At 40.9% G+C, this 14943-nt stretch overlaps 1 protein-coding gene across 6 annotated transcripts in view; it reads left to right on the forward strand.

The window, feature by feature from the left end:
* Positions 1 to 14943, forward strand: part of SOX13 (SRY-box transcription factor 13) — a 56186-nt gene that overhangs the window by 13435 nt on the left and 27808 nt on the right. For 4 of the 6 annotated variants that reach the window (XM_073587144.1, XM_073587145.1, XM_073587139.1 and 1 more), the window contains exon 2: positions 12282 to 12354. The exons of 1 other annotated variant lie outside the window; for it this stretch is intronic. In XM_073587144.1, coding sequence (XP_073443245.1) covers positions 12293 to 12354 — 62 coding nt within the window. In that variant the 5' untranslated portion in view covers positions 12282 to 12292. Of the gene's footprint in view, positions 1 to 12281; positions 12355 to 14648; positions 14791 to 14943 lie in introns of those variants that run through there. One more of the 6 variants, XM_073587142.1, reaches the window with a different exon arrangement.

Raw genomic sequence — 14943 nt, forward strand, 5'->3', positions numbered from 1 at the left:
TTGAGGTTTTGTGAGATCGTAACTGATGTCAGATTGTTTTACCCTGGTAGTTTTGTTTGCTGGCACAGACTGTGTTGGAACCATATCGAATCAGACGTTGAGATGCGGAGAGATGAAAGAAGTTTGGAAGTAGTTGGATTGAAACCAAAGCCTCACGCGTGGATGACCCTCAAAGGAGCAATCTCATCTGCTGTGTAGATAGAAGTCTCTACAGGTCACAATGCGGGCAGAGTCTATGAGGAGTTATTATGTCGTTTTGCAGCTGCGTTACAAATGTGTTCTTCTGCTTGTTTTGCTCAGGCTAAACTTAAAAATAATCCAGCCTGGAATTTATTACTATTGTTGCATAACTTTAGAAAGTATACACAAGCTGCTTCAGGAGAACAAAGCAAAATAAATATCTACACTAGCAGCAAACAGGTACAAAGATGGCAATATTTGCTTTAGTGTTGCTATTGGCAGTAATACATGCCCTGGACTGCAGTTTATGTAGAGGTGGGCCTGGTACTTTCTCCTTTTTGGTTATTCCAATGTAATTATTATTCTCTTCATCTGAACATTAATGGTATGTGCAGACATTGTGGATTCCATTGCGGACGTTTCCGTGCGGATTCTGCAGAATCTGCAGGTAAAATGACCTGCGTTTTACCTGCAGATTCCCTGTGGGTTTTGTGCACCTGTGGATTCCTATACTGGAATAGGTGTAAAAACACTGCGGATTCCGCACAAAGAATTGACATGCTGCAGAAAATAAACCGCTGCGTTTCTGCATGGAATTTTCCGCAGCATGTGGACATCGGATTTGGTTTTCCATAAGTTTACATGGTACACCGCATGGAAAACCGCTGCGGATCCACAGCCAAATCTGCAACGTGTGCACATACCCTAATTTAAAGTTAAAACCTTTTGGCTCTCAAATAGTATATCCTTTTATTACAGTCCGGCATCCATACTTTTAGGATATGCTTCCACAGAGTACTGCATGCAATATTGACCATTGATATTGAATTATTTGTGTGGCTGAAAGCTCTCTAGTGTGTATGGCCTCGTGTGCTAGCATGTAAAATGGATGATCGTCACCCATTATATCCTGAAAGAACACAGTAACTTCTCATTGCCCTAAAAATGACAGCAAGGAACGCGGTTTCATTATATATTATTTTATATTTATATTAATTGGACTTGACTGTTTCTCACTCACATACGCTAGGGTCACACCACCATATTTTCTCTCTTCCGAGAGAATCAGGCTGATTATGCTAATCATACAAAAAAAACTCTCCTTTCTGCCACCCCATGAAAATCGTACTGGACTTGGATTTTTTATTTTTTTTACACACTCATTGACTTGCATTGCCAAGTGCAATCAGAAGAAAATTGTGCGTGCTGCAAGCTTTTTTTTTTTTTTTTTTTTTTTAAATTTTTCCGTCTGACAAGCTAACATAGAAAAAAGTTGGACGTGTACACGGCCCCATAAAATATCATTGATCAGATTGAGATCTGATGTTTTGTCAAATCGCACTCAGACTAAAATACACCCATGTACACGAGCCCTAATTAGGTAAAATGTCAATAATTCATGACCCAACTTTTAAAGTTTTTCAGCTACCAATTCAAACTTGCCGTATACAGTAGGTAAAGGCCCTATTTTTAATTGTTTATTATTAATTCTCTTGTAAATACTCCCCATAATATTATCTGTATCCTCCTTTCCATATACCTTCATAGGCGGTTGTCTATTTAGGCTGTGTGCCTACGTTGCGTTTTTTTAAGCGTTTCCGCAGCGTTTGTGCCGGCTCAGACGCTGCAGAAACGCTTAAAAGAAGCTTCACATTAAATTGCATGTGTTTTTGGCTTTTTGTGCCAATGCATGCGTTTTTAAGCGCTCAGGAATCGCTTAGTGGCTAAAAACGCAGCATGCTCATTAATTTCCGCATTGCTGAGCGTTTTTAGCCTTTTCCAATGTTCCCAGAAAACGCGCGTCTTTTGTGCAAAAAACACGCAAGAAACGCGCGGAAAAAAGACGCGCGCTTTCTGGGAAGGGGATCAGTTTCCTGAGCATTTAAAAACGCTAACGTGGGCACATAGCCTAAGAGTTCAACATTATAATTCCGATCATTTTGTGCACATGGAAGTGCGATTGGCTTATCTAACAGCCTTTTAAACGACTGCAGATAGACTTCTATGTAGCTAATTGGTAGTCGTTTAACAGCCGCAGGTCAGAAAATTTACATGGGTTTTCGTTGTATGTTTTCAGTTCTGAAAAACTCCCAGATAACATCGTGGGTTGGACAAATGAGCTTTAGAATAGGGGTAGAAAACTGATAGAATCACTGCTGAACCCACTTCCTGCCCCCGCATATGTAGGGGCAGATGGATGGGATCATTGATGATAAGGATACATTTTCTAATACATTACTTGCTTGTCATATAAACAACTAGCAATGTGATGGCACCTACAGTTGCCTGGAGAGGAACAAATAAAGAAGATTTTTATTATATTCTTAAGTCAACTAAAAGGCATTGTAGGTAAGGAGCTTTGTGAGGATAAATAAGCAAATTTGTGTTTTGTTTTTATTTGTGCTAAGTTATGAAGAGACTTGTGACTGATTCTTGGTCATTAAACTATAGGCATGGAGAAAACGATCCTTTCTACAAAAAGTTTTTCTTGATCTGTTCCACACTATTTTCATTCTACAGGATTGTCATATACAGGTGCATCTCACAAAATTAGAATATCATCAAAAAGTTAATTTATTTCAGTTCTTCAATACAAAAAGTGAAACTCATATATTACATAGAGTGATCTATTGCAAGTGTTTATTTCTGTTAATGTTGGTGATTATGGCTTACAGCCAATGAAAACCCAAAATACATTATCTCAGTAAATTAGAATACTTTATAACATCAGCTTGAAAAAATGATTTTAAAATCCGAAATGTTGGCCTACCGAAATGTATGTTCAGTAAATGCACTCAATACTTGTCGGTGCTCCTTTGGCATCAATGCAGCGTGGCGGCATGGAGGCGATCAGCCTGTGGCACTGCTGAGTTGTTATGGAAGCCCAGGTTGCTTTGATAGCAGCCTTCAACTCGTCTGCATTGTTGGGTCTGGTGTCTCTTATTTTCTTGACAATATCCCATAGATTTTCTATGGGGTTAAGGTCAGACGAGGGATTTCTATGTATTCTAAATACAGATTATATATATGTGTATATTTATTATTCTATAATTGTAAAATGTGTTCCAAAGTATCCTAAGCATACGGTACTGCAAAATAAATATTTGTAACGGATATGTGCAGATACAGATATAGGATGGTCTTCGATTTTCTTGTCTCTGAAGGCATTTGTTCATATATTGGAAATCGTAAAATTCTGGCATTTCCATTATTAGCTACCTTATAGTCACTACAATATAGTGTAATTTATTTCTGGATGCAAAAGTTTTAGGCATGTGTGGTACGAATGCTGCAAAGTAAGAATGCTTAAAGAAACAAGTGTTAGTTTTATTGTATCAATTAACAATGCCAAGTAAATGAACAAAAAAGAGAAATCTAAATCAAATTCATATTTGGTGTGGTCGCCCCTTTTCTTTCAAAATAAGATCAAAGCATCAATGCTAGATAAACTTGCACAGAGGTTTAGAAGGAACTTGGCTTGGAGCTTGTTCCAAACACCTTGGACAAATCCTTCTGTCTCTTTGTGTAATCCCAGACAGACTCGATGATGTTGAGATCTGGGCTCTGTAGGAGTCATGTTATCATTTGCAGGACTATGTTCTTCTATACCCTAAGTGTAGTTCTTAATCACATTGACTGTATGTTTGGGGTCTTTGTTCTGCTGCAGAATAAACTTGGAGCCAATCGGGTGCCTCCCTGTTGGATTGGATGATGGATAAGTATCTATTTGTGTTTCTCAGCATTGAGAACACCATTAATTGTGACCAAGTCAACTTGCTGAAATGCAGCCCCAAACTTGCAAGGAACTTCCACCTGCTTTACTGTTGTCTGCAATCACTCATTATTGTACCGCTCTCCAGACCAAACTTCCTTCTTTTTCAGCCAGTTATTTCACATTTTGATTCATCAGTCCAGAGCACCTGCTGCCATTTTTCTCCACACAAGTGTCTTGGCTTTGTTTCCATGTTGAAAGTATGGCTTTTTGCCCTCAATTCTTCCATTAAGTCTATTTCTGGCCAGACATCTCCAAACAGTAGATGAGTGTAGCTGGGTCCCACTGGTTGCTGACTGTTCTGAGCTGATGGCCTTCTTCCAATTTCAAATGCAAAGAAGCATGATGTGCCTTTTATCTGCTGCACAAAGTTTCCTTGGCTGACCACTGGTCCTCAAGGTTGCCCATTTCTTGGTGCTTCTTCAAAAGAGCTTGATACCCCAGCCTTGTTTGAAATATTTTCCGGTGAGAGAACTTGCTGATTCAGTATAACTATCTAGTGTTTCTATTTTGTTGTGTCCTGAGCCTTGCCACAGTGTGAAAAAGTCCTCCATAGTGTCACCTAAAAGAGTTTGGCTGTTCCTCACCCAGTTTTCAGCCCCATACGCAACTGATTCTGTTTGACTGTTTATATTCTATATACTGTATATGAAAATCATGATGATTATCAATTATTCCTGTTTTAGTATAACTGGTTACTCATACATCTGACACTGATCCTACAAAATCCATGACTGTCTGTAAGTGTACTTGGAAGAATTGATACAGATTTGAAAACAAATGGTGGTCACAGCAAATATTGATTTGCTTTAGATTTCTTTTTTGTTCATTCACTTTTGCATTTTGTTATTTGATAATAAACTATTTTTGAAAACTTAATTTATAGCATTTGTTCAAAACCTTCTTCAAACTTTTGTACAATGCTGTATATAATATAAAAATATATTAAGTGCATGTGGTCAATTACCTACTGTAACGTCTCTGTGTCAATGAGGAAAATCTGGCCACTTGTGTGGGGCTGAACTATTTTCAATTATGCCAGATGTACTACTGCTGTGTTCAGTAAATCAAGGGACATGAGCCAATGTTTTATGTGAGACTGTCCGGTGCTCCTTTTTGTATGATAATTTGTGGAATGCTTCTGATTACGGATTTCATCACCCCCTGCAGTGTACTACTAGTCTGCATCATTTGGAGGACAATTATTCAGTCTTAATTTATCTAGCTTACAATCAGGTTACAGCCATGATTATCTCCCCTCAATGTTGTTGGTCACAATGCCCTGTCATCAGTGTGATTCTACAGTACTTCAACCTAGAGACCATGGTTGCAGCTGGCAGATTACAGAACTTCTACACTGCCCAACACTGAGCCCATGAATTAGTTTAGATAACCAGGTTGGGACAGTCCTGTCCCCTGGTCACAAACCTTGCTGTGCTTGGTCAGCTTCCTAAGTTTGCTGTTACCTCCTCTCAGTGTGTGCCCACCAAAAGCGGAGTGCTGCTACTTTGGGGTAGTTGGCCCTGAATACCCTGATTGTCGCGGAGGTTCTAATCCCGGGCGAGTCAGTGGGAGGGTGAATCTCTTGTCACTTGAACCATCTTGTGTGCTTGCTGTGAATGTAATATATGCTGTTAACTGTTGGTGAACAAAGTCTTACCGGAGTGTGTTGCCTTCACCTTGTGCTGTCTGAGTAGTGATCTGCCCATGGGGAAAGAGTGCGGGCTTTCAGTGGGATGAACCCCGACCCGTGTGGTCTCTCTGGGATGAACCCTGACCCGTGTGGTCTCTCTAAAGATAGCTAGGCCAGCAGACAAGAGCCCCCACTGATCCTCGTGTCTCCACACTTACCACTACTACCAGTTTGTCTAAGGTCATTCGAATGTGTATAGGGTGGTTGGAGGAAAAGCAGGTCATTTAGTGAGTACTCGGCAGACTGCTTTTGGAGGTTTATGGTCACCTTTTTTAGTGGTTCTATAGATTTTGCTCCTGTACTGATAATTTGCTGTACTTTTAGCAATTTTATAGGGGTTTTCTCTCCTTGTCCTCAGGATACTGAAGAAATTAATTCCAAGGCATTAGGTAGTTTACCGCAGATTGTGTGATGCAGGTATTATTTTGATGACCTTTGCCTTGTATTGATAACACTTGTCACCTGATAAAATGACTTTCTGGCAATTTGGAAACTATTTTCCACCTGCATGTGCAGTTTTTTTTTCAGATTGGATGGAATCTTGTACTGCAACATGTGTTTTTTATATTCCGTATATACTTTCTCCAAGTGTTGTCTTTTAATTGTATTTTGGAAATTGTTCACTTCTGGAGTAAGCATAAATACTTTACTATTTCTGAAGATTAATAGTTCAGTAGTGTTTGTGCACCTTAAATACAAAGTTGTTAAGCAGCAAGCCAAAATACCGTAGTTATTATGGAATCTTTATGTAATAAAAACATAATAACCCATATTTTTGAGCACAATAAACAAATCAGACTGTAGAATATGCTGTGCTTTTGAGCCTAAAAAATATTGTACATTTTGGTTCAAAGCAACGGAGGCACAAAACTTGCTGTATCAATGAAGGTATGTTCACACAGAGGTGTTTTTTTTTTAACATGGATTTTGAAACAAATTCTGCACTAAAATCCACTTTAGGGTATGTGCATGGGTATTTGCTGTGTTTTTGCGCATTTTGTTAAAAAATGAAGGATTTCCTATTAACAGCACAGTGAATGAGATCCCTGAAGTCATGCACATGTTGCTTACTTTTTCCTGGCAGATTTAAAGCTGTTTCAAATCCGCAGCATGTCAATTCTTTATGCATTTTTTTGCACTTGTCTTTCAAAAAATTCTAAAGAATGGTGGGAAAAAATGCATTAACATGCTGCAAAAAATGTGTGTATTTTATTCTGTATTTTATTTTTTGCGAAAACGTCAACATCTGCAGCAGAAAAATTTGCAGCAAATGCTTAGCGCGTGGATATACCCCCAGCGCTGCCTCAGTTATGCTTTCTATTGTCTTTGGGAAGAAGACGCTCCTATAGTGTACATGATGCTGTTATTTTTTCATATGTTTTGAGTTTTTTTCAGCTTGTAAATATTACATGTCTATTTTTGAGGCATTTCTGCCTAAAGAAATAAAAATGTCTAAATGTGGTCACTGAATCAATAGAAACATAAAAAAGTTAGTCATGCACGTAAAAGGAGCCAAAAAACGAAGAAAAAAAATATATTTTTTGTTTATGATTTTTTGTAATATTAATCTTTGCTAACCACAACTGCTCGGAAGTAGGTTATTAAGGGACAAAAGGGCAACTGCACGATCAGATCAGAGTTCTTGTAGTTGGTAGCTCAATATATATATAATATATATATAACAACGGCAAATATATATATATATAAAAAATTTTATATACAGCTCTGGCAAAAATTAAGAGACCAGTGCAAAAGTATAAAAAAAGGTATATTTTCGAGTAAAATGTAAATTGCTCTTATATTCTATAAACTACTGACAACATGTCTTTGAATTTCCAAGCACTAAAGTTTGTATTTATTTTCAGAAAATGAGAAATGGTCAAAATAACAACAAAAAAATGCATTGCTTGCAGGCCTCTAATAATGCTAAGAAAACAAGGTCTTAATCATTTAGAAACAACAATACTAATGTTTTAACTCAGGAAGATTTCAGAAATCAATATTTTGTGGAATAACCATGATTTTTAAACACCGCTTTCATGTGTCTTGGCATGCTTTCCACCAGTCTTTCACACTGCTTTTGGGTGACCTTATGCCACTCCTGGTACAAAAATGTAAGCAGTTCTTCTTTGTTTGATGACTTGTGACTATCCATCTTCCTCTTGATTATATTCCAGAGGTTTTCAATGGGGTTCGGGTCTGGAGATTGGGCTGGCCGTGACTGTGATTTGATGTGGTGGTCCTTCATCCACACATTGATTGTCCACAAATTGAGAAAATAGATATCCGGCACCGTTGTGTGGAAAAATACCCTGGATGTCTGCACATATATTTTTCACATTATTAAAAAAACACCTTAATCCCACTTGGAACGGGTGCTCAATCCCATGTTGAAAAAACAGAACATTTCATTGTGAAAAGAAAGAAAAAATAGGATGGCACTCACCGTTCATGTGAATCAAATCACTTTAGTTCACATACACAAGGCATAGGCACGGGAGCAATGTGCTGGAAGACGGACAACAGCCGTTTCGCGCTCAATACGCTTCAACAGGTCCTATTGAAGCGTATTGAGCGCGAAACGGCTGTTGTCCGTCTTCCAGCACATTGCTCCCGTGCTTATGCCGATGCCTTGTGTATGTGAAATAAAGTGATTTGATTCACATGAACAGTGAGTGCCATCCTATTTTTTCTTTCTCCACACATTGATTGACCTAGCTGTGTGGCATGGTGCATTGTCCTGCTGGCAAAAAACAGTCCTCAGTCAGTGAACATTGCCTGAGCAGAAGGAATCAACAGTTTTTCTAGGATAACCTTGTATGCGGCTTGATTCATACGTCCTTGCAAAGATTAACCTGCCCAATTCCAGCCTTGCTGAAGCATCCCCAGATCATCACCGATCCTCCACCATATTTCACAGTGGGTACAAGACACTGTGGCTTGTACGCCTCTCCAAGTCTCCGTCTAACCATTTGATGACCAGGTGTTTGGCAAAGTTGAAAATTAGGCACATCAGAGAAGCTCTCCTTTGCTTCTCATTGATGAAAGGTTATTTTCTAGCCTTACATGACTTGAGCCCTGCAACTAGGAGCCTGTTACGAACTGTTCTTGCCGTGCACTTCACCCCAGCTGCCATTTGCCATTCCATTTGTAAGTCACTTGTCATCCTGTGGTTGCTGAGTGACATTCGAATAAGATGATGGTCATCCCGGTTAGTGGAGGGTCATTTTCGCCCTCTGTCGGTCTGTAACATTGTTGTCCCCAATGTCTGCTGCTTGACCCTGTTGTAATGGTCTGCCGTCTTAGAAATTTTAAGGGTGGAGGCAACATGACGCTCACTGTATCCCTCTGCTAGTAAAGCCAGAATTGAGCCCTTCCTTTCCTCACTCAAGACTTTTCTTTTAAACTCCTTTGGCATGGTTAAGTGTTATTTTTTCATTCCTATTACTTTTGGGATATTACTAGCACTTGTTTTGCCATCCAGCTTGTCCTATTGCAACAAGATTGTGAACACCACAGCAGGGTTTTTTATACTTTCCTTCGTTATATAAGATTTGGTTAAGGTTATCACCTAATCAAAAGCACATTAAGTAGAATGAGGTGTACTCTAGTTGGAATTCAACTGACACTGGAATGGAATGGCTGTCCGACATGTAGAGAAGCTGATTTTTATAAAACTGTGCCGTGGTCTCTTAATTTTTGCCATCTATCTATCTATCTATCTATCTATACCGTATAATGTCGAGTATAAGCCGGCCCCCCTAATTTTGCCACAAAAAACTGGGAAAACTTATTGACTCGAGTATAAGCCTAGGGTGGAAAATGCAGCAGCTACTGGTGAATTTAAAAAATAAAAATAGATACCAATAAAAGTAAAATTAATTGAGACATCAGTAGGTTAAATGTTTTTGAATATCCATATTGAATCAGGAGCCCCACATAATGTTCCATACAGTTCATGATAGCCCCATAAGATGCTCCATACAAAATACACCCCATATAATGCTGCACAAAGGCTAATAATGGCCCCATAAGATGCTCCATAGAATAATATGCCCCATATGCTGCTCCATAAAGGTTATGCCCCCATAAGATGCTCCATAGATTATGCCACCATATGCTGCCCCCATAAGATGCTCCATAGATTATGCCCCCATAAGATGTTCCATAGATTATTCCCCCATATGCTGCCCCCATAAGATGCTCCATAGATTATGCCCCTATATGCTGCCCCCATAAGATGTTCCATAGATTATTCCCCCATATGCTGCTCCCATAAGATGCTCCATAGATCATGCCCCTATGTGCTGCCCCCATAAGATGCTCCATAGATTATGGCCCCATGTGCTGCTGCTGCATTTAAAAATTAAAAAAAATGACATACTCACCTCTCCGTTGTGGGGGGCCAGGTGCCAGTGTCACTGCTGGCACCTTAGATATTCACCTGTCCCCCGGTCCATCGCTGCTTGCTGCTGTCTGGCACGTCACCTGTCAGTGACGTTCAGACTGCAGGGGGCGCGGTGTGCACTAACCACGTCACCGCGACCTCTGCTGTCTGAACGTCACTGACAGATGACGTGCCAGACAGCAGCAAGCAGCCATGGACGCAGGACAGGTGAGTATCGCTATACTTACCCGTCCTGGCACTGTCTCTTCAGCCCCCAGCTTCTCCGCGATCTCCCTTCCTGATTTCAGCGGTCACGTGGTACCGCTCATTAAAACTCATGAATATGCGCATATTCATGAGTTTAATAAGCGGTACCATGTGACCGCTGAAGGAAGGAAGGGAGATCGTGGAGAAGCAGGGCTAAGGAGACAGGACGGGTAAGTATGACCTGAAACCCCTGCCCCCCCTCCGAGCCCCAGGTGTATATGACTCGAATATAAGCCGAGAGGGGGACTTTCAGACCAAAAAAATGAGCTGAAAATCTCGGCTTATATACGTTAATTACACTGCTCAAAAAAATAATAATCCAGTTGCAAGTTTTTATTCTTTGCATAGTGGAATGTGTTCAGAACAATAAAACATTAACAATTATCAAAGTAAATCAAAATGAATATCTGATGGAGGTCTGGATTTGGAATGATACTCAAAATCAAAGTGGAAAATCAAATTATAGGCTGATCCAACTTCAGTGGAAATGCCTCATGATGACAAGGAAAAGATGCTCAGTATTGTGTGTGTGGCCTCCACGTGCCTGTATGACCTCCCTACTGTACAACGCCTGGGCATGCTCCTGATGAGGCTGCGGATGGTCTCCTGAGGGATCTCCTCCCAGACCTGGACTAAAGCATCCACCAACTCTTGGACAGTCTGTGGTGCAATATGATGTTGGTGGATGGAGCGAGACATGATGTCCCAGATGTGCTCAGTCGGATTCAAGTCAGGGGAACGGGCAGGCCAGTCCATAGCTTCAGTGCCTTCATTTTGCAGGAACTGCTGACACACTCCAGCCACATGAGGTCTGGCATTGTCCTGCATTAGGATGAACCCAGGGCCAATCGCACCAGCATATGGTCTCACAAGGGGTCTGAGGATCTCATCTCGGTACCTAATGGCAGTCAGGCTACCTCTGGCGAGCACATCGAGGACTGTGCGGCTCTCCAAAGAAATGCCACCCCACACCATTACTGACCCACTGCCAAACCGGTCATGCTAAAGGATGTTGCAGGCAGCAGATCGCTCTCCACGGCATCTCCAGACTCTGTCACGTCTGTCACATTTGCTCAGTGTGAACCTGCTTTCATCTGTGAAGAGCACAGGACGCCAGTAGTGAATTTGTCTATCCTGGTGTTCTGTGGCAAATGCCAAGCACTCTGCACGGTGTTAAGCTGTGAGCACAACCCTCATTTGTGGACGTCGGGCCCTCAGACCATCCTCATGGAGTCAGTTTCTAACCGTTTGTGCAGACACATCCACATTTGTGGCCTGCTGGAGGTCATTTTGCAGGGCTCTGGCAGTGCTCCTCCTGTTCCTCCTTGCACAAAAGCTGAGGTAGCGGTCCTGCTGCTGGGTTGTTGTCCTCCTACGGCCCCCTCCACGTCTCCTGGTATACTGGCCTGTCTCCTGGTAGCGCCTCCAGCCTCTGGACACTACGCTGACAGACACAGCAAACCTTCTTGCCACAGCTCGCATTGATGTGCCATCCTGGATGAGCTGCACTACCTGAGTCACTTGTGTGGGTTGTAGAGTCCATCTCATGCTACCACGAGTGTGAAAGCACAACCAACATTCAAAAGTGACCAAAATATCAGCCAGAAAGCATTGGTACTGAGATGTGGTCTTTGGTCCCCACCTGCAGAACCACTCCTTTATTGATGGTGTCTTGATAATTGCCAATAATTTCCATCTGTTGTCTATTCCATTTGCACAACAGCAAGTGAAATTGATTGTCAATCAGTGTTGCTTCCTAAGTGGACAGTTTGATTTCACAGAAGCTTGATTTATTTGGAGTTATATTTTGTTGTTTAAGTATTTCCTTTATTTTTTATATATAATATATTATATTTTTTTAATATCCAAACATCATTTAACCGATTAAAACATGGCACGTTTCATTGATTATTGGGGATATAATATAGAATGACATGTTTTATTTTCCATTTGTAACTTGTGTGCACATTTTTGTCTTTCAGTGCTTGCTTGAATGGATTCTTCTGCAGTGCAGGGTGCATTGAAATGCTATTCTTTAAATCTATTACAGCAAAGGTAACTATACTATGCTGTACTATAAGACCAACCGCAATAATATGCTTGTTGAATTTTACCCTAATAGGGCAAATGCTACAGCCCATCAGTTTGTCAAAGTTAGTGGCCTTACATCACAACATGGGCGTCACAGTACAGAGACCCCAGCACTTAGTTGTAATTTAGAAGGAACCTGACTGTAAATGATGCTTTCCTCCTGCAGCGGAACAGCAAAAAAAAGTGAAGCAATTCTCATTGTTACCAGTGAGATGTGTAATATATCAGTTCCACCAAAGCGAGTGGCTCATTTGTACCTGCTCTCCTCCCTGGCTGATAGATGAAGGTCCTATATTCCCCTTTTCTATTGGTTGTGCTGTATTTTTTTCACTTTTTTGGGGGTGTTTTTCACTTAGTAACATAGTTAGTAAGGCTGAAAAAAGACATTAGTCCATCCAGTTCAGCCTATAAAATTCTGTCAGAATAAATCCCCAGATCTACATCCTTCTAAAGAACCTAACAATAACTGTAAGATACAATATTGTTACGCTCCAGGAAGACATCCAGGCCTCTCTTGAACCCTTCGACTGAGTTCGCCATCACCACCTCCTCAGGCAGGGAATTCCAGATTCTCACTGCCCTAACTGTAAAGAATCCTCTTCTATGTTGGTGGAAAAACCTTTTCTCCTCCAGACTCAGAGAATGTCCCCTTGTGACCGTCACCTTCCTTGGTATAAACAGATCCTCGGAGAGATATTTGTATTGTCCCCTTATATACTTATACATGGTTATTAGATTGCCCCTCAATCGTCTTTTTTCTAGACTAAATCATCCTAATTTTGCTAATCTCTCTGGGTATTGTAGTTCCCCCATCCCCTTTATTAATTTTGTTGCCCTCCTTTGTACCATCTAGTTCCATTATATCCTTCCTGAGCACCGGTGCCCAAAACTGTACACAGTACTCCATGTGCGGTCTAACCAGAGATTTTTACAGAGGCAGTATAATGCTCTCATCATGTGTAGCAGACCTCTTTTAATGCACCCCATGATCCTGTTTGCCTTGGTAGCCGCTGCCTGGTACTGGCTGCTCCAGGTAAGTTTATCATTAACTAGGATCCCCTAGTCCTTCTTCATGTCAGATTTACCCAGTGGTTTTCCGTTCAGTGTGTAATGGTGATATTGATTCCTTCTTCCCATGTGTATAACCTTACATTTATCATTGTTAAACTGCATCTGCCACCTTTCGGCCCAAGTTCCCAACTTATCCAGATCCATCTGTAGCAGAATACTATCTTCTCTTGTATTGACTGCTTTACATAGTTTTGTATCATCTGCAAATATCGATATTTTACTGTGCAAACCTTCTACCAGATCGTTAATAAATATGTTGAAGAGAATAGGTCCCAACACCGACCCCTGCGGTACCCCACTGGTCACAGCGACCCAGTTAGAGAATATACCATTTATAAACACCCTCTGCTTTCTATCACTAAGCCAGTTACTTACCCATTTACACACATTTTCCCCCAGACCCAGCATTCTCAGCATTCAACACTTGTTGTTTTAATGGAAAAAAAAACTGTCAATAGCATATGATGGATCTTTTATCATAATTCTTAATTTTTGGGATTGCACTTGCCTCTTTTGATGGGTATTCTCATAAGTGCATACTCCATTAGAGTGCATGGTCTATTGCTCAGAACTAGCCACTCAGTGAGAATTGCTATGGTGAACTCAGCCTAGGCATGTACATTCGGCTCAACTGAGCGTGCAGGTGTTCTCAATAGGGAAGCGGGAAAAGGCGACCAGACAGCTGGTGGTGGCTTATCTGTGGTGAGAACAAAGCATCGGGCATGTTAGAATGCAACATATCTGTTCCTTAATCTCTGCAATATCTGCTGTTGTGTGGAGTCTGGACTTGTGATGGAACATTCAGTAGTGCACTAATATTATTATCATGACATTTAGCTCCAGTTTTCTCAAATTTGAGCCAACTTTCATGTCACGATCTTATATATTTCTTATGCTGAAAGTATCTTCCATGGAGAATATGCAAATAATTATATTTTAGGTAATAGAATTATTATTAGGTTTTTGCTTTAGCTTTTTGTACTGCCCTGTAAATGCTGTAACCAATGCATGAGATTCACATGCAAACTATGCACAACAGAAAGCATAAGGGAAGTCAGCACATGAAAACCTGGGTGCTCCGAAGTGTCCCTTGTGTTTTCCCTTCCCTGGTGTTCAGAGGCCGAGGGTGAGGAATGTGGGAGAGGCTCCACGCATGGAGTGAGGGTGGGGGAAGTCATTGTACTCTAACAATGCCATCCTTAGCTAAGGCAGAGTCCCCACAGCAACCTGCAGGGCAGGAACAGACCTGATTGCTAGGGGGAGGGAGAAATGGAGAGAATGAAGAAGGATAAGGGACGAATAAGCAGATGAAACTATCAGATAGCAGTGGTAACGTATGGAGGGCTTCTGTGTCTGTCAGCGACCGCATAGAAAGATGTGTTCTTGTATCTGTCATCGCTGACATGTAGGTGTGAGTCATGCATTATAGGTACTGTGCTGTGAGCGGCTCAATGGTACATGTCTATGTGTGAGCGTACAGGT

This window comes from Dendrobates tinctorius, unplaced genomic scaffold (genome assembly GCF_039654945.1).
Source record: "Dendrobates tinctorius isolate UK_male_01 unplaced genomic scaffold, ASM3965494v1 ptg000098l, whole genome shotgun sequence".
NCBI lineage: Eukaryota > Metazoa > Chordata > Amphibia > Anura > Dendrobatidae > Dendrobates > Dendrobates tinctorius.